At 37.5% G+C, this 27,997-nt stretch overlaps 1 protein-coding gene across 4 annotated transcripts in view; it reads left to right on the forward strand.

The window, feature by feature from the left end:
* LOC131693122 (uncharacterized) overlaps nt 1–10,899 on the forward strand; it is a 1,060,243-nt gene extending 1,049,344 nt beyond the window's left edge. For 3 of the 4 annotated variants that reach the window (XM_058980688.1, XM_058980689.1, XM_058980692.1), the window contains one exon: nt 5,203–7,655. In XM_058980688.1, coding sequence (XP_058836671.1) covers nt 5,203–5,387 — 185 coding nt within the window. In that variant the 3' untranslated portion in view covers nt 5,388–7,655. Of the gene's footprint in view, nt 1–5,202; nt 7,656–8,442 lie in introns of those variants that run through there. The other variant, XM_058980690.1, reaches the window with a different exon arrangement.
* Nucleotides 10,900–27,997: the final 17,098 nt, after the last annotated feature.

The raw sequence follows: 27,997 nt of genomic DNA on the forward strand, positions 1-27,997 counted from the left end.
GCTCCATCTTGGTAGTGGTGGTTGCGCTGTGTTCAACCCGTGCGTGTGACAGAGGGAGACAGCGTGAATCTGCAACTCTTCGAAGGACCGGTAGATTTTAATATAATTTGTGTTAGTATTTAATTAACTTACTGTGTATGGTAGGCGAGATGGAGGATAGTGAGATGGAATCCTCCATTTCACAAGAGCAAAATTCTTCTGATCCCCTTCCCTCAATTCCCCCTAAAATAAAATTATACCCTCAAGGGTCTTCTGGACCTTGGCAAGTTTTCTTCAGGCGGAAAGGAAAGCCATTAAACCTTGTGCAAATTGCACGGGATCTAACCAGGGTTGCCAAAATTAAATCTGTATTTTTATCCTAAAAAATCTTTTCATCTGTATTTACTCTTCGAAAAATCTGTGTCGGTATCTGTAACGAATCAGTTGACTTATTTAACATTTTGGTGGATTATCTATCGTAGATATTAATTCCTGTGATTTAAATGAGTCAAGCAAGGACCTTTTCGCCATAAAAACACTACAAATCGTTCTGATATTTTGCATCCAGAAACTTGAACTTTACCGATGGGCACAATGGAAAAATAATTTTCATCTTCATTTAATGACTTTTGTTGATATATAATGTTACATACATTAAGTCGACCAATGTAGCTGTCGAATTTTCGGACAAAAAATTGAGAATTAACAAAGTCACAGAGCATTACAATTAACGTTTCCGGAAGTAGACTTCAGCCAGGCGTTTGCTGGGTGCTAACCTGAGTGTATTACAAACCTTTACCTTTCAGAATGAGCGACCACTCTCAAAAGTGAAGATTATTTAATTAGGCTATGCACGCGGACGAAGTCGACATAAATAATGACTTTTACTGTGAGCCGGGTTTACCAACACTGCCATTAAACTGTGAAGCAATGTTTGTCAACACGGCTGACAGTAAAAGTCATTTTTAAGTCGACTTTGTCAGCGTGTGCAGCCTATTTAGAGGGCTAAGCTGAGAGAGACACAGAGGAAGTATTAGTGAAACTAAGAAAATATTTCTAAAATAGGTTTGGTAACATCACTTCTCAAAAATCTGTATATCTGTACATACATGCAAAAATCTGTATATCTGCACATACCGATTCTTGGTCTGAAAATGGCTGAAAAATCTGTATAAATACAGATTATTCTGTGTTTTTGGTAACCCTGATCTGACTTCACGATTTTCTGCTGTAACAGAGATCGTGAAAGTAAATAAAGACAAACTTCGAGTTAGCATTGATAACATTAGACAAGCTAACGAGATAGTAGCCTGCGAATTCTTCACGCGTGAATATAAAGTTTATATACTTTCGCGCGATATAGAATGCGATGGAGTCATCTCCGAACCCAACCTCACTGCCGAGGATATACTTAAGCATGGTGTTGGTTGTTTCAAGAACACCCTGCTTAATAAAGTAAAAATACTCGATTATAAGCAATTGTACTCAGTATCACTTGGAGAAGAGAAAAAAGTTTACCGACCATCATATTCATTTCGTGTAACTTTCGCTGGGTCTGCTTTGCCTAGCCATGTTCTTATTAATAAAATTCGTCTCCCCGTTCGCCTTTTCATCCCTTGTGTGATGAATTGCCTCAATTGTAAACAGCTTGGCCACATAGCCACTTACTGTTCCAATAAGATACGGTGTGGCAAATGTGGGGGGCCTCATTAAGAGGATGCAATAAAAACTTAGAAAAATGTTTACATTGCGGAGAAAATTCACACGAGCTCCTTGCATGTCCCATATATAAATTGCGGGAGGATAAAATTAAACGACCCTTGAAGGAGAGGTCTAAGCGCTCTTATGCAGAAATACTGAAAAATGCTACTCCTGAACCCACGGTCTCAGAGAACCGATACGCTATTCTATTGCCGACAGAGTCTGACTCTGACGAAGCGTCCGAAGGTACATCATTTGTTTTACCTAGAGGATCCAGGAAAAGAAAACAATCCTCTTTTCCCAAACTACCAAGCAAGGGCCTTAAAATTGCTCCTCCAATAAATGAATTGCGGCCAAAGCTAAAGAATTCCGATGCAATACCGAAGCCTCCCGGTTTTGATAATGTACAATCCAAACAGAACACCATTACTGGAAATAATAAAACTTCAACTTCCTCCGAGCCTCAACCTCAATTGTTGATTGGATTTCCAAAGCATTCAATATTTTTGAACCACTAAAAAGTATACTTTTAGCGTTCCTCCCAACAATTAGAACATTTTTAGAGCAGCTGATTGCTCAATGGCCCATCCTTGCAGCGATTGTATCTTTCGGTGGACAATTCACCTCCTTCAGTGAAAGATTCCATCACTGTTTTACAGTGGAATTGCAGAAGTATCATACCTAAAATTGATTCCTTAAAAATTTTGCTGTATAATTTGAAATGCGTAGCTTTTGTTTTATGTGAAACATGGCTTACCTCAAACATTAATTTCAACTTGAATGATTTCAACATTATTCGCCAAGACCGAGACACCCCGTATGGAGGAGTGCTTCTAGGAATTAAAAAGTGCTATTCTTTCTATAGAATTAACATCCCCTTGTTTGCGGGCATTGAGGCTATAGCTGTCCAAACGAACATTAAAGGCAAAGACATGTCTATCGCTTCTTTATATATATATATATATATATATATATATATATATATATATATATATATATATATATATATATATATATATATATATATATATATATATATATATATATATATATATATATATATATATATATATATATATATATATATATATATATATATATATATATATATATATATATATATATATATATATATATATATATATATATATATATATATATATATATATATATATATCTTTATTTACTTTCACGATCTCTGTTACAGCAGAAAATCGTGAAGTCAGATCAGGGCAGGGTTACCAAAAACACAGAATAATCTGTATTTATACAGATTTTTCAGCCATTTTCAGACCAAGAATCGGTATGTGCAGATATACAGATTTTTGCATGTATGTACAGATATACAGATTTTTGAGAAGTGATGTTACCAAACCTATTTTAGAAATATTTTCTTAGTTTCACTAATACTTCCTCTGTGTCTCTCTCAGCTTAGCCCTCTAAATAGGCTGCACACGCTGACAAAGTCGACTTAAAAATGACTTTTACTGTCAGCCGTGTTGACAAACATTGCTTCACAGTTTAATGGCAGTGTTGGTAAACCCGGCTCACAGTAAAAGTCATTATTTATGTCGACTTCGTCCGCGTGCATAGCCTAATTAAATAATCTTCACTTTTGAGAGTGGTCGCTCATTCTGAAAGGTAAAAGTTTGTAATACACTCAGGTTAGCACCCAGCAAACGCCTGGCTGAAGTCTACTTCCGGAAACGTTAATTGTAATGCTCTGTGACTTTGTTAATTCTCAATTTTTTGTCCGAAAATTCGACAGCTACATTGGTCGACTTAATGTATGTAACATTATATATCAACAAAAGTCATTAAATGAAGATGAAAATTATTTTTCCATTGTGCCCATCGGTAAAGTTCAAGTTTCTGGATGCAAAATATCAGAACGATTTGTAGTGTTTTTATGGCGAAAAGGTCCTTGCTTGACTCATTTAAATCACAGGAATTAATATCTACGATAGATAATCCACCAAAATGTTAAATAAGTCAACTGATTCGTTACAGATACCGACACAGATTTTTCGAAGAGTAAATACAGATGAAAAGATTTTTTAGGATAAAAATACAGATTTAATTTTGGCAACCCTGGTTAGATCCCGTGCAATTTGCACAAGGTTTAATGGCTTTCCTTTCCGCCTGAAGAAAACTTGCCAAGGTCCAGAAGACCCTTGAGGGTATAATTTTATTTTAGGGGGAATTGAGGGAAGGGGTCAGAAGAATTTTGCTCTTTTGAAATGGAGGATTCCATCTCACTATCCTCCATCTCGCCTACCATACACAGTAAGTTAATTAAATACTAACACAAATTATATTAAAATTTACCTGTCCTTCGAAGAGTTGCAGATTCACGCTGTCTCCCTCTGTCACACGCACGGGTTGAACACAGCGCACCACTACCAAGGTGGGGCCGCCGCTTACCTGTGGGTCCAGAGGTATTCCCCTACTACGCAGCGTGGCTAGGTACACAAATACTCAAAATCCCGTATCTGCACTAATACGGATGAATGAGTGATGATGAAGTAATTGGTTTTCAATTGCGTCATAATTGCTTTAGCAAAGGTGAAGGTTCAATTATGAAGAACTATTTCGAAGATTGGGAAGTTGATCAATTACCATCAGATACGCTAACCATCAAATTATCAGAACCTTATTCTGTGTTTTATCAATCGCAAACAAGAAACACACCCAGCTCAATTTGATTACCACCTTCTAGTTCTATTTTCTAATTATGTTAGCGGCCGTTCAAAATTCAAATACAGACCATGCCCCCTCAAAATAATTGACGAGTAATACGATATGATGTAAAACTGCTTGAAACATGCAGTTTACCGAATCTTAGTGTTGGTCGCAAAACGGGAATGAATAATATTCCAATGGCACTCCGTATTCAGACAATAGGCAAGTTAGTCGCATAACGTATAGCATGCAACTTGTGTCGCAAGTGATGCAACAATAAAATGTTGCCAGATTTTTATTCGCTTTATTTGCTATTTTCTTGGTGAGGTAGTGCCTAAAACAAAAAGTTGTTGATTAATGTTATTTTTATGCGATCATATTTTGAAATGCTGTGGGAATAGATTTGGAAAGGGAATAGGGAGGGTTAGCAGAGCGAGAATGGAGGATGCGTCAAAAATCTTTAATTTTATTTCGGTACACGGGATGGAATGCGGGTGTGAGGGTGGTCCAAGGGGGCGGGGGAGGTGATGAAGGAGAGAGGTGTAAGAGCCAAAGAGCCCCCTCTTTGGGGGTGGCTGCATATTGTGCCTTTCATTTGAGACATGGTCTGAGAAAATCGGTTCGGTCATCACCGAAGAATAGATGTGACTTTAATTGTGGAATATGCCCGGAATTCGCGACACATTTGGGAGATTTTGACTCTTTGGCCATTGTTGCTTTTTTGCTGTGTTTTATTATATTTAGATGATTTCGTATCTATCAACTTGGCAGTATCCAAATAGACGTTTTCGAATTTTGCAGCAACATACATCTTTCATTTTTCTTCTCTGTTATTTCTAGGATCAAAAGTAAATTCTCCATCGAATGTAACAGTACCACACATCAACTCGCCGACTGCAATTACAGTTAGCAATGCAGCAGGAGAAACAAGCAGTGAAGTAATTCCTATTCATAATACTAGTGTTAGTGATAGTGTTGATATGAGCAATGCAGTCGAGTTGAGTCATGATTCAAATTCTATGTAAGGAATACGATTGTATGTCGTTTCACGGAATACTATTTCCCGGAATGCTATTTCCTGGAAAACCATTTCCCGGAATGTACCATTTCCCGGAATGTGCCATTTCCCGGAATATCGTTTCCCGGAATCTACCATTTCCCGGAATACCACTTTCCGGAATGTACCATTTCCCGGAATACCATTTCCCGGAACGTACTTTTTCTTGGTAATTTGTTATACTATTAAAGTCTGAAATTCTTTGAGAACATTTGGATTTGGAACTATGTTTCTTACCAAATATTTGTTTGTTTCCCTTCACAGCTTGTCGTTGCTCGCTGATCGTGTTAGTGATAATAAAAAAACAATTCTCATGCATATATAATTTTATTTGAAATCATTATCAATCAATCGAAGGTCTAGAAAACAGCTTATGCTAAAAAGAAGGCGAAATCAAAGAAGGTCGTAATTTCATTTAAAATTAATAACATTCCAAAAATATACTTCGAAAATTTTAAAGAAGGCAAATCAATTCCATTGTATTTATTGTATTTGAATCAATGAAATTCCAAATTTATTTCCATTGATTTGGTCTTATTCCAAAAAAGGCTAAATCACATAGAAATTTTTTATATGAAGTGAAATTTAAAATAACTGAAGGCGTTTTCAATGCACTGGTGCTCTAAAAAAACTGTAACTGTAAACTTCATTTAGATTACAATAACATTCTACTAATAATTCCAAAGAAGAATGCATATTTATAAGAAGGCAGCATCTCAGACAGATACATTTACAATCTGTAAAATTTCAAAGGTTCTAGAAATATTTATACCTAAATTTTAGAAAATGTTTATATGTTTTCGTTATCTTTTACTTAATCTTAATGAAAATCAATTAATGTATTCAGGGCAGTTTTAGAGTACTACTAATTGGTTATCATAAAAATGTTTCCAACGACATGGAAAACAGCCTTTTCAATTTCAAAGATGGTGGTCGCATTTCGAGGCGTTCTAAACTGAACGTTAAGGATTTACACCATTCTAGAGTACGGCATAAGCATATTTCAGATATTTTTCTATACGTAATAAAGAGATTAATCAAGATCCCAAAAGATGGGATTCGTAATCCTAGTTTCATATAATTTGTTCAGCATTTTCCGGCCAGCACGTTTAATTTTAATTCGGGCCCGAAATCTATCTCCTGTGATGTTTGATCTACTGCCAAAAACTAAAACTTTTATCCAATTCCATAGAACGATAGCAAGCGGCTTACATAGGATTTTTTTCGCTACTTTAATTTTACGCGAAACGCTGAAAATGTCATTAAAATCAACACCCCATCATTTACGTCTTTTAATTTTATTGCTTTCGTTTCTCTTAGTCTTAAATTTGCCGAAAATAGCCAACAAAATCGATACAGACATCATTTATTTAGAAAGAAACTAAAATCCTTCGCACGTCACTGGAGAAAATAATTTTGAATATGCTGTGAATCTACAGTGCTGTATTATGCTTTTCACCATTACCAAGCGACGGAATCGATTCAAAACAGTAAAAGGATTGAAAATATACCTTTTTAACTGAATCCACAAAATTTGGAACAAATATCAGGCAAAATATAGAGCCTGTTGGTCAGGAATTAGACGGTACTGAATTTATTCACCTCTTCATTTCCGGCGGTGGGAAAATTGGAAAGTATTTGTTATTATTTTAGTACTTATTTAGTCTATTGATATTCCACCCAAAGGAGTGCTTTTTATTCCCCACTCGATTTTTTAAATCCCCCCAAGTTTATTTTTGGTTCAAAACCAAAAGTCGTTTATAAGCTGTTCATATAATGATCAATATAAATTAATTTTTCTAACAACGCGGAATCGAATGGGTTAAATCTTTAAAATGACAGTTTCGCAATCTTGTCGCTATCTTTTAGTGATAAACACAATAACCACTCAAGATTAAAAATTTAAAAATATTTTCAAAAAAACTTTTCATGTTCTAAAGTAGGTAAAATCTCCTAGAATACAGTTAGCTACATAACAAGTCTTCTAAAAATAAGTTTGGTCGGTGAGGTACGAGGTTTTTATATTTTCCGGGAAATGGTATTCCGCGAAATGGTTTTCCGGGAAATGGTTTTCCGGGAAATGATACATTCTGGGAAATGCTTTTTCGGGAAATGGTACATTCCGGGAAATGACGTACAACCAAATAATACTATTATATTAGGATATTGCATATTTTGTCTACTAGTTAAACACAAAAAGAACTATATGAATAAAAGTTAATGGTGACAGGTGTCATGCATATATTTTTAGTTAATTACGCATTATACAGAGTGTACCCCATATGGCATAATGGACCTTTGGCATAACGGGTTTGGCATAAAGACGTTTGGCATCACGGACGTTTGGCATAATGCTTATTGAGAAGTAGGGACATTTTGCATAATGGACGTTTGGCATAATGGACATTTGGCATAATACCTATTGGGAGTTAAAGGACATTTGGCATAACGGACGTTTGGCATAATGGACATTTGGCATAATATCGATTGGGGGGTAAAGGGACATTTGGTATAATGGATATTTGGCATAATACTTATTGGGGAGTGAATCCAAAATTATCCTAATCAACTTTTGTCATATATACGATGTTTTATTTCGTAATTTGGAATCAACTGAAAAAAATATTTTCCATGTTGTATGAATTACGCAATCTATAAGTATTTAGATGGAATGCGGGTGTGAGGGTGGTCCAAGGGGGCGGGGGAGGTGATGAAGGAGAGAGGTGTAAGAGCCAAAGAGCCCCCTCTTTGGGGGTGGCTGCATATTGTGCCTTTCATTTGAGACATGGTCTGAGAAAATCGGTTCGGTCATCACCGAAGAATAGATGTGACTTTAATTGTGGAATATGCCCGGAATTCGCGACACATTTGGGAGATTTTGACTCTTTGGCCATTGTTGCTTTTTTGCTGTGTTTTATTATATTTAGATGATTTCGTATCTATCAACTTGGCAGTATCCAAATAGACGTTTTCGAATTTTGCAGCAACATACATCTTTCATTTTTCTTCTCTGTTATTTCTAGGATCAAAAGTAAATTCTCCATCGAATGTAACAGTACCACACATCAACTCGCCGACTGCAATTACAGTTAGCAATGCAGCAGGAGAAACAAGCAGTGAAGTAATTCCTATTCATAATACTAGTGTTAGTGATAGTGTTGATATGAGCAATTCAGTCGAGTTGAGTCATGATTCAAATTCTATGTAAGGAATACGATTGTATGTCGTTTCACGGAATACTATTTCCCGGAATGCTATTTCCTGGAAAACCATTTCCCGGAATGTACCATTTCCCGGAATGTGCCATTTCCCGGAATATCGTTTCCCGGAATCTACCATTTCCCGGAATACCACTTTCCGGAATGTACCATTTCCCGGAATACCATTTCCCGGAACGTACTTTTTCTTGGTAATTTGTTATACTATTAAAGTCTGAAATTCTTTGAGAACATTTGGATTTAGAACTATGTTTCTTACCAAATATTTGTTTGTTTCCCTTCACAGCTTGTCGTTGCTCGCTGATCGTGTTAGTGATAATAAAAAAACAATTCTCATGCATATATAATTTTATTTGAAATCATTATCAATCAATCGAAGGTCTAGAAAACAGCTTATGCTAAAAAGAAGGCGAAATCAAAGAAGGTCGTAATTTCATTTAAAATTAATAACATTCCAAAAATATACTTCGAAAATTTTAAAGAAGGCAAATCAATTCCATTGTATTTATTGTATTTGAATCAATGAAATTCCAAATTTATTTCCATTGATTTGGTCTTATTCCAAAAAAGGCTAAATCACATAGAAATTTTTTATATGAAGTGAAATTTAAAATAACTGAAGGCGTTTTCAATGCACTGGTGCTCTAAAAAAACTGTAACTGTAAACTTCATTTAGATTACAATAACATTCTACTAATAATTCCAAAGAAGAATGCATATTTATAAGAAGGCAGCATCTCAGACAGATACATTTACAATCTGTAAAATTTCAAAGGTTCTAGAAATATTTATACCTAAATTTTAGAAAATGTTTATATGTTTTCGTTATCTTTTACTTAATCTTAATGAAAATCAATTAATGTATTCAGGGCAGTTTTAGAGTACTACTAATTGGTTATCATAAAAATGTTTCCAACGACATGGAAAACAGCCTTTTCAATTTCAAAGATGGTGGTCGCATTTCGAGGCGTTCTAAACTGAACGTTAAGGATTTACACCATTCTAGAGTACGGCATAAGCATATTTCAGATATTTTTCTATACGTAATAAAGAGATTAATCAAGATCCCAAAAGATGGGATTCGTAATCCTAGTTTCATATAATTTGTTCAGCATTTTCCGGCCAGCACGTTTAATTTTAATTCGGGCCCGAAATCTATCTCCTGTGATGTTTGATCTACTGCCAAAAACTAAAACTTTTATCCAATTCCATAGAACGATAGCAAGCGGCTTACATAGGATTTTTTTCGCTACTTTAATTTTACGCGAAACGCTGAAAATGTCATTAAAATCAACACCCCATCATTTACGTCTTTTAATTTTATTGCTTTCGTTTCTCTTAGTCTTAAATTTGCCGAAAATAGCCAACAAAATCGATACAGACATCATTTATTTAGAAAGAAACTAAAATCCTTCGCACGTCACTGGAGAAAATAATTTTGAATATGCTGTGAATCTACAGTGCTGTATTATGCTTTTCACCATTACCAAGCGACGGAATCGATTCAAAACAGTAAAAGGATTGAAAATATACCTTTTTAACTGAATCCACAAAATTTGGAACAAATATCAGGCAAAATATAGAGCCTGTTGGTCAGGAATTAGACGGTACTGAATTTATTCACCTCTTCATTTCCGGCGGTGGGAAAATTGGAAAGTATTTGTTATTATTTTAGTACTTATTTAGTCTATTGATATTCCACCCAAAGGAGTGCTTTTTATTCCCCACTCGATTTTTTAAATCCCCCCAAGTTTATTTTTGGTTCAAAACCAAAAGTCGTTTATAAGCTGTTCATATAATGATCAATATAAATTAATTTTTCTAACAACGCGGAATCGAATGGGTTAAATCTTTAAAATGACAGTTTCGCAATCTTGTCGCTATCTTTTAGTGATAAACACAATAACCACTCAAGATTAAAAATTTAAAAATATTTTCAAAAAAACTTTTCATGTTCTAAAGTAGGTAAAATCTCCTAGAATACAGTTAGCTACATAACAAGTCTTCTAAAAATAAGTTTGGTCGGTGAGGTACGAGGTTTTTATATTTTCCGGGAAATGGTATTCCGCGAAATGGTTTTCCGGGAAACGGTTTTCCGGGAAATGATACATTCTGGGAAATGCTTTTTCGGGAAATGGTACATTCCGGGAAATGACGTACAACCAAATAATACTATTATATTAGGATATTGCATATTTTGTCTACTAGTTAAACACAAAAAGAACTATATGAATAAAAGTTAATGGTGACAGGTGTCATGCATATATTTTTAGTTAATTACGCATTATACAGAGTGTACCCCATATGGCATAATGGACCTTTGGCATAACGGGTTTGGCATAAAGACGTTTGGCATCACGGACGTTTGGCATAATGCTTATTGAGAAGTAGGGACATTTTGCATAATGGACGTTTGGCATAATGGACATTTGGCATAATACCTATTGGGAGTTAAAGGACATTTGGCATAACGGACGTTTGACATAATGGACATTTGGCATAATATCGATTGGGGGGTAAAGGGACATTTGGTATAATGGATATTTGGCATAATACTTATTGGGGAGTGAATCCAAAATTATCCTAATCAACTTTTGTCATATATACGATGTTTTATTTCGTAATTTGGAATCAACTGAAAAAAATATTTTCCATGTTGTATGAATTACGCAATCTATAAGTATTTAGATGGATCATCGCAAAAAACAACCAAATATAGGCACATTTACACACATTATTCTTAATGGGTTAAAAGGGTCCTTTGGAAAATGCGGTGTAAATTCAGCAAGTAAGACTTCCGTTTATTTGATAATTTGAATAAAGAGTAACATGTACAGTACTACAGCAGAATACAGATGTATAATTGTGTTATTTGTAAAGAAGGCTGTATCGCTATGCTTTTCATATAATATTTAATTACTATTATGCACAGAATTGTGATGCACCCACATTACATTATATATGGGGAATTCCACATAAAATTTACCACCCCATTTTTTTCGTTTTGGCTATCTAAAATATTTGACACGAATTTTTTTTCTTTCAAATAATAGTTGACAGCAAACTGTTGTCGTGAGCACACGCGTTTTTAACGACAATAGTGGTTTTTCTACAACGAAGTTCGCGGACTTAGTCCGGCATATTAATACAATTTAATACTCCGATATTCGGAACTAGCAACTGCCATAATGGCATCATCGATTGACAAAACATTTGTCATCAACTTTAAAGTTGTACCGACTAAACTGAACCTACCCGCGATCGCGGAATTCATAACCAAAAATCTCGCTATCGAAGCGACCAAGCTACAGCACTTGCAAGTCACCAACGGGCGTGTCTTTGTGGGCACCGATTCCGCTCAAACAGCACAGGACATAGTACAAGAACACAACATGAAACACCAGCTAGAACACGACGGAAAATCCTACAGCATTCCACTGTCAATGGAAGATGGATCTATTGAGGTTAGAGTTCATGACCTCCGCCCGAGCACAACTAACAGACAGCTAGCATATCGGATGCGTGAGTACGGTGAAATCCTCTCAATCCGTGATGAAATCTGGAAAGATTTCTTTCCCGGTGTCCCAAATGGAGTGAGGATCATGCGCATGAAGCTCGTAAAACCGATACCGTCATATGTAATGGTGGACACGACTATGACTCTCATAACCTACAAAGGTCAAGTTGCTACATGCAAACATTGCAACCGTAGAGTTCACTATGCACAAAAGTGCTCTGAGTTTGCAAAATCATTGAAACCGAGCGTTAGCGGTCGTCTGACACTAGCCGAAATCGTGAAAAACGGCGACAGTCGGTCATCTCCGCAGCAGAATTTTCGTCAGCCAAATAGCGCCAGCTCCGCAGGGTTAAAAAAGGGTATGCCTCACCACGGGTCAAACGTATCGCTGGCTGGAAGTGATACCGTAATGGTAGCCGAACCAGCACCAGAGAACAGTGATCAGCAACAACAAGAGACTATTAGTAATTCCAAAACCACGAATGATCACCAAATCGTAAACGTTACGAGCCCCTTTGCCGGCTTCGCAGACGAAAGCAACGATTTAATTGCAGAGAAAAACAAAACCAGCACAGTGAACACAAAAAGACCGGCATCACCTCTTGAAAATAAAAGAAACAACGAAAAAAGACCGTCCCGGCCTGACACAAGACTAGAGCCACATCTCACTCGTTCAACTTCACGCCACAAACAATAAGTAGGGAAGCAAACCTAAACCAGCCCTATCATAGCAACGAAAAAAAAACGAATGTGAAAACTTTTTCTTCTCCGGTAAGCACCTTCAACAGTATATGTTCAGCCGTAGCAAATCTCGATACTACCGCTCTCAGCAAAATTTTATCTTCATCAGTTTGTGCCGCTGCTGATGTACCCGGCGAGCACCGTTCTCGTCAATACAACAATAATACGCCGCTGCAAGATCCTTCCGCCAGTGTTACCTATAGTTGGGCCCGTCACTGCAAGAAAAAAAGTATTATCTTCTTACCTGCTCCTGTCGCCAATGTAGTTCGCAATTACCCTCTAGAAGGAGAATTGACAAACTATCCGTCTCATCACCGTAGCAACAAAACGAATCTGCAAGCAGAGCGTCTGGCTGCCCCGTTTTCAACGTTTCTAGCTCCCCCCGACGCCGCTGAGCCCTGCCGCTATTCGTCGAGTCATCAAAATATAAACAAATGCGAAATGCAATATTGCATTGCAGCATTTATACTCGTCAGCCATCGGCCCAGTTTGTGCAACATTGATATGATTAAGCAGGCGCCCGTCGTCAGACAAATTTTGAATAGCTACTCGCCTCAACACTGCAGCAACGAACTGGATGTGTTTGCTTTCCTGCTTCTATCGCTCCCAGCTTATATCGCCACCGCAACAACACCCATCAGCTGTCCATCCTGTCGGGGCAATCAATCGATGTCTCTGGAATTGTCCGACTGCTGTGATGGAACTTCACATAAAACGATTATGCCAGCAGTGATTTCAGCTTCCTCGGTAAGCATTTTGAACAGTATATGTCCCGCCGAAGCAAATTTAGATACTACCACCTTCAGCAAGTTTTCGCCGTTCCCAGCTCACCCTGCTGATTGCTGCCATTCGTCGTGTCGGCGAAACATAAATAAATGCAGTATTGCGTTGCTGCATTTGCACTCGTCAACCATCCGTCCAGTTTGTACAACACTCAAATGATTACGCTAGTGCTCGTCGCCAGGCAAATTTTGATTAGCTACTCGTGTCACCACTGCAGCAACAAACTGAAGGTGCAAGCAGCGCCTTTTGCTTCACTGCTCCTTTCCGTCTCAGTGTACGTCGCCACTGCAACGGCGCCCATCAGCTGTCCGTACTTTTGGAGCAATCATTTGATCAATCTGCAAGAGTCTACCTGCTGTGATGGAATTTTGCATAGAACGAGTATGCCAGCATCGATTTCAGCTTTCTCGGTAAGCATTTTGGGCAGTATATGTCCCGCCGAAGCAACATATGATACTGCCACCCTCAGCAAGATTTCACCATTCTCAGCTTTCGCTACTACTGCCACCTCCATAAGGTGTTTCGCTGGTCTTCGTGTTCCTGCCAACATCGCGACGACTTTTAGCTGGTCGAGCAAACATGTCAACGAACTGCCTTCTATACGGTGGAAATGGCTGATATGATGAGCTACAAGATTGCTACAATCAACATGAACGCAGTGACAAACGGGACAAAACTCGATGCCCTGAATTCCTTCATCCGGTCTGCTGAACTAGATATTATCTTCCTGCAAGAGGTGGCAACGACAAGCCTCAACATACCAGGTTTCAGCATTGAGTACAATGTAGACGAGCATAGAAGAGGAACAGCGATTGCAGCACGAAGCTTTTTCCCCCTCACTAACATTGATAGAAGCATGGACTCAAGAATTATTAGCGCACGGATAAATGACGTTACATTCATCAACGTTTATGCACCGTCAGGAACGCAAAATAGAAACGCTCGGGAGAATTTCTATAACAATGTGCTACCATACTACTTCTACAATGCGACACACACTGCAATTATTGGGGGTGATTTCAACTCTGTAGTGAATCAAAAAGACGCCACCGGTTCTAATGCACACAGTCCAATGCTTAAAAGGTTCATGTCTGCCTCAGGAGTTGACGACAGCTGGGAGCTTATACATCGACAACATGTAGAATTTTCATTTATTAGATCTGACTCTGCCTCCAGGATAGACCGAATTCTTCTCACTCCAAATATACGCGGGTGGATAAGAACAGCACATTTTGCAGCAACGGCTTTCTCGGATCATAAAGCATACATTATCCGCACTGTGCTTCCCACACTTGGGAATCCACCTGGTCGGGGTGTATGGCGTATGCATCCAAATTTAGTGAATGATCCAACAGTTATCAACGAACTTCAAGTCAAATGGGTGTATTGGACAAGGAACCGAAGGAATTTCCGTACATGGATTGAATGGTGGATCAAATTTGTCAAACCAAAACTTATTTCCTTCCTAAAATGGAAAGCTTCGATAAAAAGACGTTCCTTCTGTGACACAATGGAACTGTATTACGCTCTGCTTCGCTCATCCTACGATCGCTACTATGGCGATCCCCGACAGCTACGAAGTATTAACCACATAAAGGGAAAAATGCTGCTTCTTCAACGGAACTATGCGCAGCAAACGCGGTGTTGGAACGAAGCATACATCGGCGGAGAAAGCACATCAATATTCCACGTAGCAAATAAAAAGACCCGACGAGCTGAAACTTCGATCAAAACGCTACAAAATGAAGCTACCATAATAAGGGATCCAAATGAAATACATCAGAGCGTGCAGGACTATTTTGCGAACCTGTACTCCTCAACAAACACCACAGTAAACGACACCTTCGATCCAGCAAAACGCATCCCAAACGAGAATCAAGACAACGATCGCATACTGAATGAAATTTCACCAAATGAGATATTACAAGCAATAAAAGCAAGCAGCTCACGTAAATCGCCGGGCGTGGATGGTCTACCGAAGGAATTTTTTTTGAAATCATGGCATGTGATCCAGCGGGAGTTCACATTCATCATAAATGAAGCTATGTCATCCCAAGCTCCCAAGGAATTCTTTGATGGCGTTATTGTGCTAGTAAAAAAGAAGAAAAGTGATAACAGTATAAAATCGTACAGACCGATCTCACTATTAAACACCGACTATAAAATATTCGCTAGGATATTAAAAAATAGAATGAGTCCCCTGCTTCCACTGGTGCTATCCAAAAACCAAAAATGCTGCAATGGTAAGCGAAATATCTTTGAAGCTACCGCCCGAATACTGGACCGCATCTGCGAACTTAAACAACAGCGCGAAAACGAAATGTTAGTAGCTTTCGACTTCGACCATGCCTTCGATAGAGTGGAGTACAGCTTCCTTGCAAGAACGATGGAAAAAATGAACTTCAACCAGGAATTGATAAATCTCTTAATGTTCTGCATGAACAACAGCTTCTCCAAAGTTCTGATCAATGGGAAGCTAGGAAGCGAAATCAAAATTCAAAGGTCAGTGCGTCAAGGTGATCCCATTTCAATGATCTTGTTTGTTATATATATACAACCCTTGCTCGATAAACTGCGAAGACATTTTCCTCATGCGGTACTTAACGCATATGCGGATGACATATCTATGTTCGTCGGAAGTGAAACTCAGCTACTTGCAATTCGAAATATCTTTGCCGATTTCACAACTGTTTCTGGAGCAATACTCAACACGCAGAAAACTAACGCCCTAAAGATCGGCACTTTGAACTTGACACCACGTAGCGAGTGGTTACAAATGCAGTCATCGGTGAAAATCTTCGGAATCCATTTTGCCGAAGATTTCTCAAGCACTGTTGAGCAAAACTGGAATGCGGTTCTACGAGGCGTTCAAACAGGTATGTGGATGAACAACTCGCGAAATCTTAATATCATACAGAAAATAACTTTATTGAACACGTTCATTACGTCAAAAATATGGTACACAGCATCAGTGATCCCTCTACCAAACAAATACGGCGGGAAATTTATTTCGCGAATCGGCTCGTTTCTGTGGTATGGGAAGAATTTAACCCGAATTGCTTTCGAAACATTAATTCTACCTAAACGTCTAGGAGGATTAAACCTACACTCGCCGCCTATTAAATCCAAGGCCCTATTAACAAATCGCATGATGAAAATCGGTTCAGATCTACCCTTTTTGTGGGGGTTTCTAGAGCACAACGCAAACCCTCCAAATCTCTCATGCATTCCAAGAAAATATGAGCACATCCGTACGGTGGTCAAAGAGACAGCATTCCTAACGGACGAAATAGCTAGGGCACCTTCTTCTAGTGTAATATACAACTACTTTTTGAAACAGCTGAAAGAGCCCAAAATAATCAGGGAAAATCCACAACGCGATTGGAGGAAAATTTTCAAAAACATACACTCGAAGCAATTAAGCTCACGCCAACGATCAGTGTGGTTTTCGGTGGCGCATCGTAAAATATTAACCAACGAGCTTCTACATAGAATGAACAGGAGAGCGGACTCCAACTGCAGCCAGTGCCCCGGCCAGACAGACACCATCGAGCATCACATATTCCAATGCAGCGAAAACAGGACCATATGGACATTTCAACGTAGCGCCTTCCTGGCTCTAGATCGACGGCTTTCACAACTTCATCAGGAGGACTGGATATACCCGGTTCTCCAAAATCAATCCAGACATACTCGCCAGCATATTCTCCAAGCATTCTCTACAATGTTATTGTACATGACAAGTATTCCAGCAAACGAAAAGAACATAGCTAATTATAAGTTTTATGGGACATGTAACTAGTTTGTAACAATCAGGACAATAAATGTTTTACAAAAAAAAAAATAGTAGTAATCTGCTTTAATTTTTTTATTCAATCGCCAATACTGCAATAACTGAAGTAGATATTAAAAATTGTTGAAAACATGACATGTGTACTTTTCTCAGTTTTCGAATGAAGTTTATTAAAAATAATCATACTGCTTATTTAATGTAAAATATTGAAAAGTTGGAAGTTCTCTCAAAACATTTTTCTTAACGCCATTAACATTTTGAAATGAACATTTGATTATTTTCGGCGTTATGATTTTTTCAATCGAAACCTACGCCACACTCTTTGCTCAGTTTCTACACGTGCGAAGCGTGTGGAGGAACCTTTCGTGCGCGATATATATACATTTATGTGCATATTAATAAATAAATAGTATATGAAAAGTATAGTGATTCGCCCTTCTTTGCAAAGAACGTAATTATACTTCTGTATTCTTTTGTATTACTGTACAGTTTACATGATATTCATTATTCAAGTTATCGAATTACGGAAATTCCCCTTGCTAAATTTACATCACGTAATTCAAAGGATCCTTTTAACCTATTAAAAATATGTTCAAATGTGCCTATCTCTAATCATTTTTTGCGATCCATCTAACTACTTACAGATTGCGTGATGCATGTAACATGAAATAAAAATTCTGTTGATAACAAAATAAATCATCATATATATGACGAAAGTTGATTATGATAATTTTGGATTCACTCCCCAACAGGGCTTGGAAATCGAAGCACTGAATAGAAGCAGGCATAGTTCATTCTCTCAAACACTCACGAGTGTATGCATGCTTACCACTGCTCTCAAAACCACCCATCGTGTGTAGTCTGTACTCGGCTATTTTTCACCTTCGTGAATGTGTATATATGATGAATATATATTTCTTTGAAGCCATCTGCTGTGCAATGCTTCGCAGGCGCTATTGAGCCGTGAAGCAACATCATTCAGAGAATTTTTTTGCCGATAAGAGAGACCTACTATACAGCTCAGTTCTCTCCCATTTTCATGAGATTGCGATGGTCTAGCAGAAAACATCCATCAGATTGTTATTCGCAAGGGGTACATTTCGCAAGAGATTTTATCCCTGATTTTGAACCTGTATGTATAACTTTACTTGGGTAATATCGGGTAATTTTAGGTCGCTGATTACAAATGAAGTCTCAATTGTTATAGTTGTAGTAGGGGGAGGAATGAGATAGGACTTAAAGTATGCTTTTTCTGACGATTCATAGTGCTAGGATGTTCAGTCAATTTACATATTTTAACGCAATATTTATGCAATATGTTCATTAATTTTCATTGCAAACTATTTCAAATTGAGTAAGTGGCCGTGGATCTCCGAGAGCGTTTTAAAAACAAAATTGTTTCATGGTGTACATTATAACGGAGCAATATCTATTGAACCAATCGGACGGTTGACGGTTATATTAAAAATGTAACTTTTTTTCAAGAGCGTGCAATTCGCCAATGTATTTTAATCTATCAAACCCCGAATTTTCCACTTTAACTAATAAGCTTTGGTATGCAATCTTTAGATATATCTTGTTCGATTAATAACCAAAATTATTTAATAAATTTCAGTGGGTGCTGGATCATTAGGCCGAAAGCCGGTAGGCCGAAAGTCGTTCGGCCGAATGTCATTAGGCTGAAGTGGTCACTAGGCCGAAAGGTACCATTCATAAATTACGTAATGCAAAAATTGCCCAGAAATGACTCCCCCCATGTAACAAATTGTCACAAATTTCTCCATCCCCCTTCCCACATGATGCAACAAATTTCCAAAAAAATTTTTTTTCTTCGGTGGAAACATGTTACGTAACGATCTAGCTACGTAATTTATGAATGGCCCCAAAGCCATTTGGCCGAACTATTCATTAGGCCGAATTGGGTCATTATACCGAACTGGAAACATTCCATGAAAGGTGATTTTTAAAGATCTTTTTACGATTTTTTTAACTAATAATAATGTTTGGAATATTTACGACACATTTCTCATTGCATATTTGCCGCTGTAATGGAATAAATAAACAACAGCGACCCCTAATGTGACTACGCCACATCGCTTCATGTCAAGTGCTGTCCGACAACTATGTTTGAGTAATCCGGGCAAACGAGTGGATCACAGGTTTGCTTGCGAGAGGCCGCCGCTTCCGACGGCGGGTCGACGGCTACCTCGTCCGGCGGATCCTCGAATGGCATTCGGCCAAATGACCTATTCGGCCTAATGACATTCGGCTTAATAAACCATTCAGCCTAAAGGCGTTCGGTCTTGCAGCATTCGGCCTAACGGCTTTCGGCCTAATGGTCCGACACCTTTCAGTGTTATTACAGTGCAAAACTGAAACTTTGACAATTTTAGAATTAAACTGGATCCAGTTTGAAACTGAAACAATGAACTTACACACCAAAAAAATATGAATTTTATCGTTGACGTAATAGCAAGCAAGACAGAATTTAACAAACCGTAACTCACGAAATATAACCGTGCTCCGTTTAATTTTACATTAAACATATACATTACATTCACAATGACATAAAATTACATTTACTGCCATTCAGAACAAACGCTATATGTGGAGTAAAATTACGTGATTTACGAGATTCAACGTCGTGTAAAATTAAAATCAAACTTAATAGTGAGTCATTTTTGATGCTCGTATATGTCAGAATCAGGAGACGCATATTTACATGATTTTTTCTAGGGGTGTAGAGCATGTTCAGCAGCGTTTTAAATTAGTTACGAGTTTCATTGTAGAACTGAAACTGAAACAATCACATCCCCAGAAGAGCGCTTTGTTTTATAATTTCGAACAGCTTTGTTTTAAAATTTAAAAACTGCTGTGCGACGCCGTTCTATTTGTTGTTGATTTTAAAACACGTTTAAATTGTGTTTTAAGTACATACAGAGTATTAAGCACAGATACGTAGACCCGATGGACTGAGGAAAAACAAATTTGAATCCTACTGGAACGCTTAGGACATAGCGAGACACGAATTTCAAACTAACTAGAACACCTGCAAAAACTGCTGCTGGGAGAAGAAAGTTCTAGTTTTAAAATTTTCAATTTGTCAAGATTATGAATCTAGAACTGAAACACTCCTGAAAATGCCCTTGGGACTGTATTTTCAAATACATACATAGAGAAGCACAGATACTCAGGCTGGATGAATTTGGTAATTCTTTTTTGAGTCCAGTAAGACATGACGTGGCATGAATTTTAAACTGAAAAGAACACCCTCTCAAACTGCTACTGTGAAGAGTAAGTTTTAGTTTTAGAATTTTTAGTCAAAATTATGAATCTAGAACTGAACAGCTCCAGAACTTGTCCTTACCTCGTTACTTTACTCGAAGTTGTTTTCCCCAATTCAACGAATTTAATTGTATGGGCTCAATACTCTTTGTATATTGGAAACACAGTTCTAAACGTGTTTCAGATGGGACAAAAAAGGGAAGCGTATACCAGTTATAAAGTTCGCAACAAAACTATTTGAGATAATAAATCAAAGCACTCTGCTGGAGATTTGATTGTTTCCGTTCCGGTTGCACTCAGGGATGCCATTTTATTAGCATCTTAATTTTGCTAAGTAGAAATTTCAGAATAACTGCTGGGAGATATTCAGAAACTCCGATTTGGTCCACATGGTCTTTTTCGCTATATTTGGAAATAGTTCCTTGTGATGTAAAACCTTTTCTGGTAAGAATTAATTCTGAGTTCCAACTGTGACGCTTATCGTACGCGTAGCTCCGACATAGCCATCTACGAATTTTCTTGAAGTCAAATGCAGTTCACACTCTGGAAATGTTCTGTCTACAAGATCTTTGACAATCGCATGACAGTACATTTTCCGGATACCTTGCGGAAGCGAAAATTTGAAAAAAGGATGTTGGCCTAGTAACACGGTATCAACACTTCCTAACTTGTAAGGCATATTGTGACTCCAGTTCCTGAAAAGAATAATATATCATCAAGGGTCAAGAAATTGTTGTAACTGCTCCAACACCATCGACAATTAAGTTGCTCCTCACAAAACAAAATTCCATAACTAATTTAGGAATCATATCCTGCCGGAAAATACTTTAATTAGAGGTCCGCCCTTCCTTGACCATGAAGTACAATATATGCTCGTTTTGTGTAATATACATGTTCATGGCAGAAATAAGAAATAGTACCCTTTTCTTATGAAAATAATATTTTTCTTATTGATTTCATTTTTCATACTTGTTTTATGATATTACGTAAGAAAGGACAAACCCTCCCTCCCCCTTAGATAAGAATTCGTAAGATATTTTGAAACTCCCCCTCCCCCCATATTCCCTTACGTAATTAGTGTATGGCCCCTTGTTTGCAATTTCTAGACAAAATGACAAACCTTCATTAAGGACGTGGCCGGCGTCGGTATTGATCAGCATGCAGGGATCAATATAGATTGTACAATATGCCTCATCATGTTATTCCCAAGCATGTTGTTCCAATGAACATTTTGCAACCAAATTTGGTTCTGGCCAATAACGGAGTAGCAACTACGGGTGATCTCTTATGCTTATGCTTAAAATGACAAACCTTTCATCATGCCAGATTTTAAAAATTGAGTTAGATTTTCCCAAATTTAACAAAAAACCGATTGATGCATGTTCCATGAAGACTAAAATGTATGTCAAACTATTTACTTTTGGCTTTACTACCAAGAATCTTTATAGATTAGCTTCGCAACTTTTGGAAAACAAATCAAAACTGAAACTTCTCTAACATAACTCAATCTCTCCGCCCACCAAATCTAGAAAGCTGAATCCCTATGGTACAAAGACTCGCCATCTCTAACGTTTGTTTACCATTTATCTGACAGTGTAATTTCAATCGACAATTCAACTATCTAGGATTGAATCGTATAGTCATTAAAACCTTTCTAGATTCTCAAGCTCTTTGTATTCACGAACTCTCTCAACGTACAAAATAATTCATTTATTCAAATTTAAAATCATTTAAATAAAAAAATTTTGAAAAGAATCCTATGAATTTGTTTTTTCGTGGATATAAAGCATAATTTTAGTTATATTTTACATATTTTTTCTGTGCATCTGGTTCAAATGCTAGAACAGATTATGTTACACAATGAATGTTTACAGTGACTCGTTTTTATCAGCCCCCTGGTGTACGTTATAAGGAAATTGACAAAATCGGTACATATTTTTTTCTTTCTTTTTAATAGCCCAAAGCTGTTAAAATATTTTTTCTTTAGTCCCTAAACATGGTCTCATTATCCTTTCTTATTATTTAGTAGGAATTTCCTAAAGGGAGTTTCCCTGCGCAAAATTTTAAAAAAATGTTTTTGTTTTTACATATTTTGTATATTTATGATAAAAAAAGTGCTCGAAAGGATTTACTCGGATTTGACTTGGTTCGGCTGCTAAAGTCCATCAAACGCCTTTTCATTAGGCTGACAAAGTCGGGAGCAAATTGGGGTTTGATAAAATTGGGTTTTCATTGATTTGGTAATTCATATAACGCATTACATATTTTCTCTAAATAATATAAACTCATTATATGAAAAAAATCTCGCCGAGCCGTAGGGGAACCCGGGGCTATTCGGACTTACCTAATCAAATCGTCCTTTTAGGTGGATAGATGTGTTTATCGGTCAAAGGTTCTAACTGTTAGTTTGAAACCTCAGCTACATTTCGGAGCCATAAAAATTGATTTGTACCACTCCAAGGCAGCGCTAGGCGACGATTTGCAAAACTGTACGTTTTTCCATCCTTTTACGATGTAGGATTAATTCGGACCTCCCTAGGAGGCAATTCAGACCATCATTTTTAATTTTTTTTTGTAATGGAATCATGTTGACTTATATATCTTTATTGGAGAAACTCCTTAAGAAGCAAAAAGAATGTGTTAAAAAGTTGCTGCCGATTTGGGCATTGTGCATTATCTTTGCTGTGGCGTGCAATCGAGTGCGCCGATGCGAGCCGTTGAACCTTCGTACGCTCATTTAGCATAAAAGTGGTAAGCGTTTTGAAAATATCTGCGTTTTCACCCAAAATAAAAATCATTTCATAAAATAGGAACCTTGAGCTTTCCATAACACTTGTAAATTTTTCACTTTTATTTGCTACTTTAATCACGATTTTGCCATTTATTTTTGTTTTGAGCATAGCAAAAAAAATGAAACACGTATCTCCTTACTAAAAAACTGTAGAATGTAATAATTAATGTTTCAGAATAGCGCTTCCACGAATATCTACGACAGTCAAAAAATCTTACCATTTTCTGAGAAATCGAGAGGGACTCAACCACCCCCACGTTCTTAATGGCACCGGCACCAGGTTCCTTTATTCATTAAATTTTCTACAAATGCCCTATGCAAGATTTCGGATCGAAAGCGTGATGGCGAGCGCACGATGGCCTTTGCACTCAGCGGGGAGGCAGGTGTAAATGTGGCATCTGAGTTCGTAAACGGTTTGTCTATGCGCGGGTAATGCCACCAATGCCGAAGGTCCAATGCTTCTACCGCTTCGTGTATCGCCCGGATGCGCCAAAATTCTGCTCTTGTACGTAAATGATAAATGATAAGACGAACGCTTTTCATTCCCGTATTTTCACCAGTCAAAGTGGTAAAAAAATGTTTGCTTCATCCCGTGTAGTAAGGCGTGAAGCAGTATGCCTCATTCTCATTATAAACTAACGATAATGAAGCATTCGTCGTATACCAGTTCAACGTGCAAGTGTATTCATGAAGAGTGTCATCGGACAGCGCAGATTCGATGCAAGAGAGACGCAACTTTTCAGTTTTGAGAATGTTTATTTCGTCATGCATCTGTTTTGGGGAAGGCATGGGTTTCCTCTCGCCGGGAGGGTAAGTTCATTCAAGTACTCAGCTTTCTCACGTTTAGCTGTTTGCGTCAGGCATAGGTTCTCATTTACGCATGAGAATGAGTGCTCTCGTGCAAGGGGGAAATCGCTATATTCGTTCATTTGAAGCTTCACAATCCAAGCCCTGCTCCCCAATAAGTATTATGCCAAATGTCCATTATGCCAAATGTCCCTTTACCCCCCAATAGGTATTATGCCAAATGTCCATTATGCCAAGCGTCCGTTATGCCAAATGTCCCTTAACCCCCAATAGGTATTATGCCAAATGTTCATTATGCCAAACGTCCATTATACCAAATGTCCCTACCTCTCAATAAGCATTATGCCAAACCCATTATGCCAAACGTCCATTATGCCATATGGGGTACACCCCATTATACACATCTCCGTTGTCGGGCGACTCATTTGCGCGCTGCTATTTGGCTTGTGCCTTCGCTTAAAAGGAAGTTGCCAATCTTTCACTGTAGTGTTTTGCTAGTTCTTCCGCTACTTCTTCTACGTCAGTGAAGTAATCCGTTCCCTTGAGTACTACTGTGCTTACCTGTCAGTTATCAGTATTCAATGTAGCTACAGTTTGGTCGTCGTACTACTCGACGAATTCTTAGTCAGAAAATCTTCCCATGACTTATATTTCGATGACTTAATCATTCGTACTGCTGCTCTTAATTCCTGGAATTGTCTGAGTGCTATTGACCTGGCTGAATCGGATATGTCTAGACGCCGGACGGTGCGAAGATGCTTTCAACGCCGCTCAATAGTTTTCTTCACTTCGGAGTACCACACATACATATGCACACACGCAGACAATTTTCGATCTCGACGAAGTGTATCGAGTGGTATATGACACTCCGCCTTCCGGGCCAGTGTTAGGTGGACGATTTTGAAAGTGATGACATAATTTTTATATATGAGAAAGGCAACAAGCGAATCTTTTTTTCTGTGTTATCACAACAAACATACGACACTTAGTTTTTACGTGATTCTTCCACAGAATTTTACATACCTATGTTCGATTGATTTAGTTGCAATGGACGAATTTCGCGCCTATTCGAACAAATCGACATAGATTTTTCATTAGGGCTTAAATCGCAAATGTAAACAAACTGCGTTTTCGCTATTACGACATTATGCAACAAAAATACTACAAGATTGAGGTGAAAATTAGCTAAAATGGTTTTTAGTTCGATGTATAATTAAAGAAAACAAAACGGCGAAACATGCATTTTCTTCGAGATTTCGACTTAGGCCCTTCTTCTCATATGGAATATAAAGGCCAAACTTACATTTTTAGACAGAAGCGGGCGTACGGTTATTATTCACAAATAAAAGAATAAACGGCGATTCTGTTATATAAATGATAAGCAATATCTACTATGATCATGTCTACTCGATAGTTGTTGCACATAAACATTCGAATATTTCGATATTTTCATGAAATTTGAAGAAAAGATTCACGCGCCCTTTCTTTTACATTGGGTTTATATGCGCCCATTTGCTGAGCCCTATTAAAAGGAATACTGTCAAGCTCGCCTATTTACCCAGCCCTACACAGCAAGACAGAGTCAGTTTAGCCCATTTACCGCGCCCTTCTGAAAATTATGTACACGGTTTAGCCCTTCAGCAAATGGTGGTTGCTGAAGGGCGAAATCACGACTGGGATGCAAATTGGGCGTAAGCATTTTTTTAGTTTCTACCCACTAAAAGCACATAGGAATTAAATTCTTTGTTATATTGTCATAAGGTTTAACGAAAAATGCTTCCGGAAAAACACGGTCATAAAGTAATTTATACCTACAATAAAAACTACATTTAGAAAACCTTCGCCGAATATTGAAACTGATTTTTCTCCATTTGAGTACATTGCGACTTAGGCCCTAAGGGGCCGTACACAAATGACGTAGCTTTTTTTCGGCGATTTTTGACCCCTCCCTCCCCCCACGTAGCATTTGGTCACAAAATTCTAACCTCCCCCTCGTAAATAACGTAGCATTTACCTACCCCCTCCCCCTCATCCCATGCAAAGCGCCCGGGAGATGAAAAAAATTACATATGTTTTTCAATTATTTTAAATACCTACATGTCCTTTCAAAATGTTTGACGACTTTTATCAACATTTTCATTATAACAGCAAATTGCGTGTAAAATAAGCCCATTTCATGACAAATATAGTGTTGATAGTTTTGTTTTGAATTTTATAAGTCAAAGGGAGCATGAAGAGAAATTCTCTCAGTTCACAATCGTGCAGCCGCCAATGATTGTAAGAAGCATACGTTCATCTAAATTACTAAATTTTGTTTGGTTGAATCCGAAGTGAAAATTTAATTCAGCTTTCAAACTAAGTCTACTAATTAGCAACATTAGCTAACTAATGTAGCAAGTTAAATCCGCATACAAAATCTTTTTGTATTTTCGCGAACTTGCAATTCCGCGAATCGTAAAATTTACCTCATGAAAAACCGCATCAAAAGTAACTTGTTTGAATTTAAATTTATTTCTCTTGGGAATGGATGATCATTAAATTGTTTTCTCTAAACAATGGGTTTTAAACTTAATGCTACGTCGCACAACTTCTGACCCTACTCTCCCCCTCGTCACACTTCGTCACAAATTTGGTATACCCTCCCTACCCCCCAAAATGCTACGTCATTTATGCATGGCCCCTAATGAAAGATCTGTGTCGAAATGTTGGCAGCACCCTCTCAGATTTTTATGAAACTTTCTGTACATGAAGACTTTGTCACAAAAAGCCACTTTGCATACATTGTTTTTCCAGTAGATACAGAACAGTGTTCTGTATCTACGGTTTTTCCAAAAATGATCTAGCCTGTCTTTTGAAAAGGGCCAAATTTTTTTACCAATTTTTTTCAAATGCCTCTAGTCTAAAAATGAAAAAGTCCTACAAAAAAATGTTGTAGGAGTGATTTTCACAAAATTAGTCACATTTTCGAATAAAAATATTGAAAAAATCTTCATTGACTCCTACACTGAAAAAAATCGATTTTAAAAATTTAAAGTCGATTTACAAAAAAAAACCATTTTTGATTTGAATGAAATTTTGTTCCAAGATAGGTAATTATGTTCCCTACCTACCGTCAAAAATTCAAGTTGGGCACTTTCAAGAAAAAAAAGTTATTTGGGAAAAACTTTTCCTCGTCCGAATTGAATTTTTTTTCAGTGTATTTTTATCGAAAACTAAACCAATGAAAGTCATAATCATCTCAGGATCCATTTTCCCAGCTGCTAGTTGCATGATACATGCAAAAAGTATCAGTAACGAATTTGGTATGTATTTATAACAAACTTGACTGAAGACTGGGAGATTGGAAAATCGGAAGACTGGAAAACTTGAAAACTGCAGTTCATTTGTTCCTCTCAAAACTGATAAATTTTATGAAACAATTGACAAACTTTTCTAAAATTTATTTTATGTCTGATGAAGCAGCAGCACAATACAAAAATAAGCAAAACTTCGCAAGCTTGTGTAGATTCCAGTCAAAGTATGAGTCAAGCGCAGGATGGCATTTTGTTCCAGCATCCCATGGAAAAGGACCCTGTGATGCTATTAGTGGCACTCTCAAGCGAATGGCAAAAAGAGCCAGTCCTGCTCGCGACTATGGAAATAC

This window comes from Topomyia yanbarensis, chromosome 3 (assembly GCF_030247195.1).
Source record: "Topomyia yanbarensis strain Yona2022 chromosome 3, ASM3024719v1, whole genome shotgun sequence".
NCBI classification, from domain to species: Eukaryota; Metazoa; Arthropoda; class Insecta; order Diptera; family Culicidae; genus Topomyia; species Topomyia yanbarensis.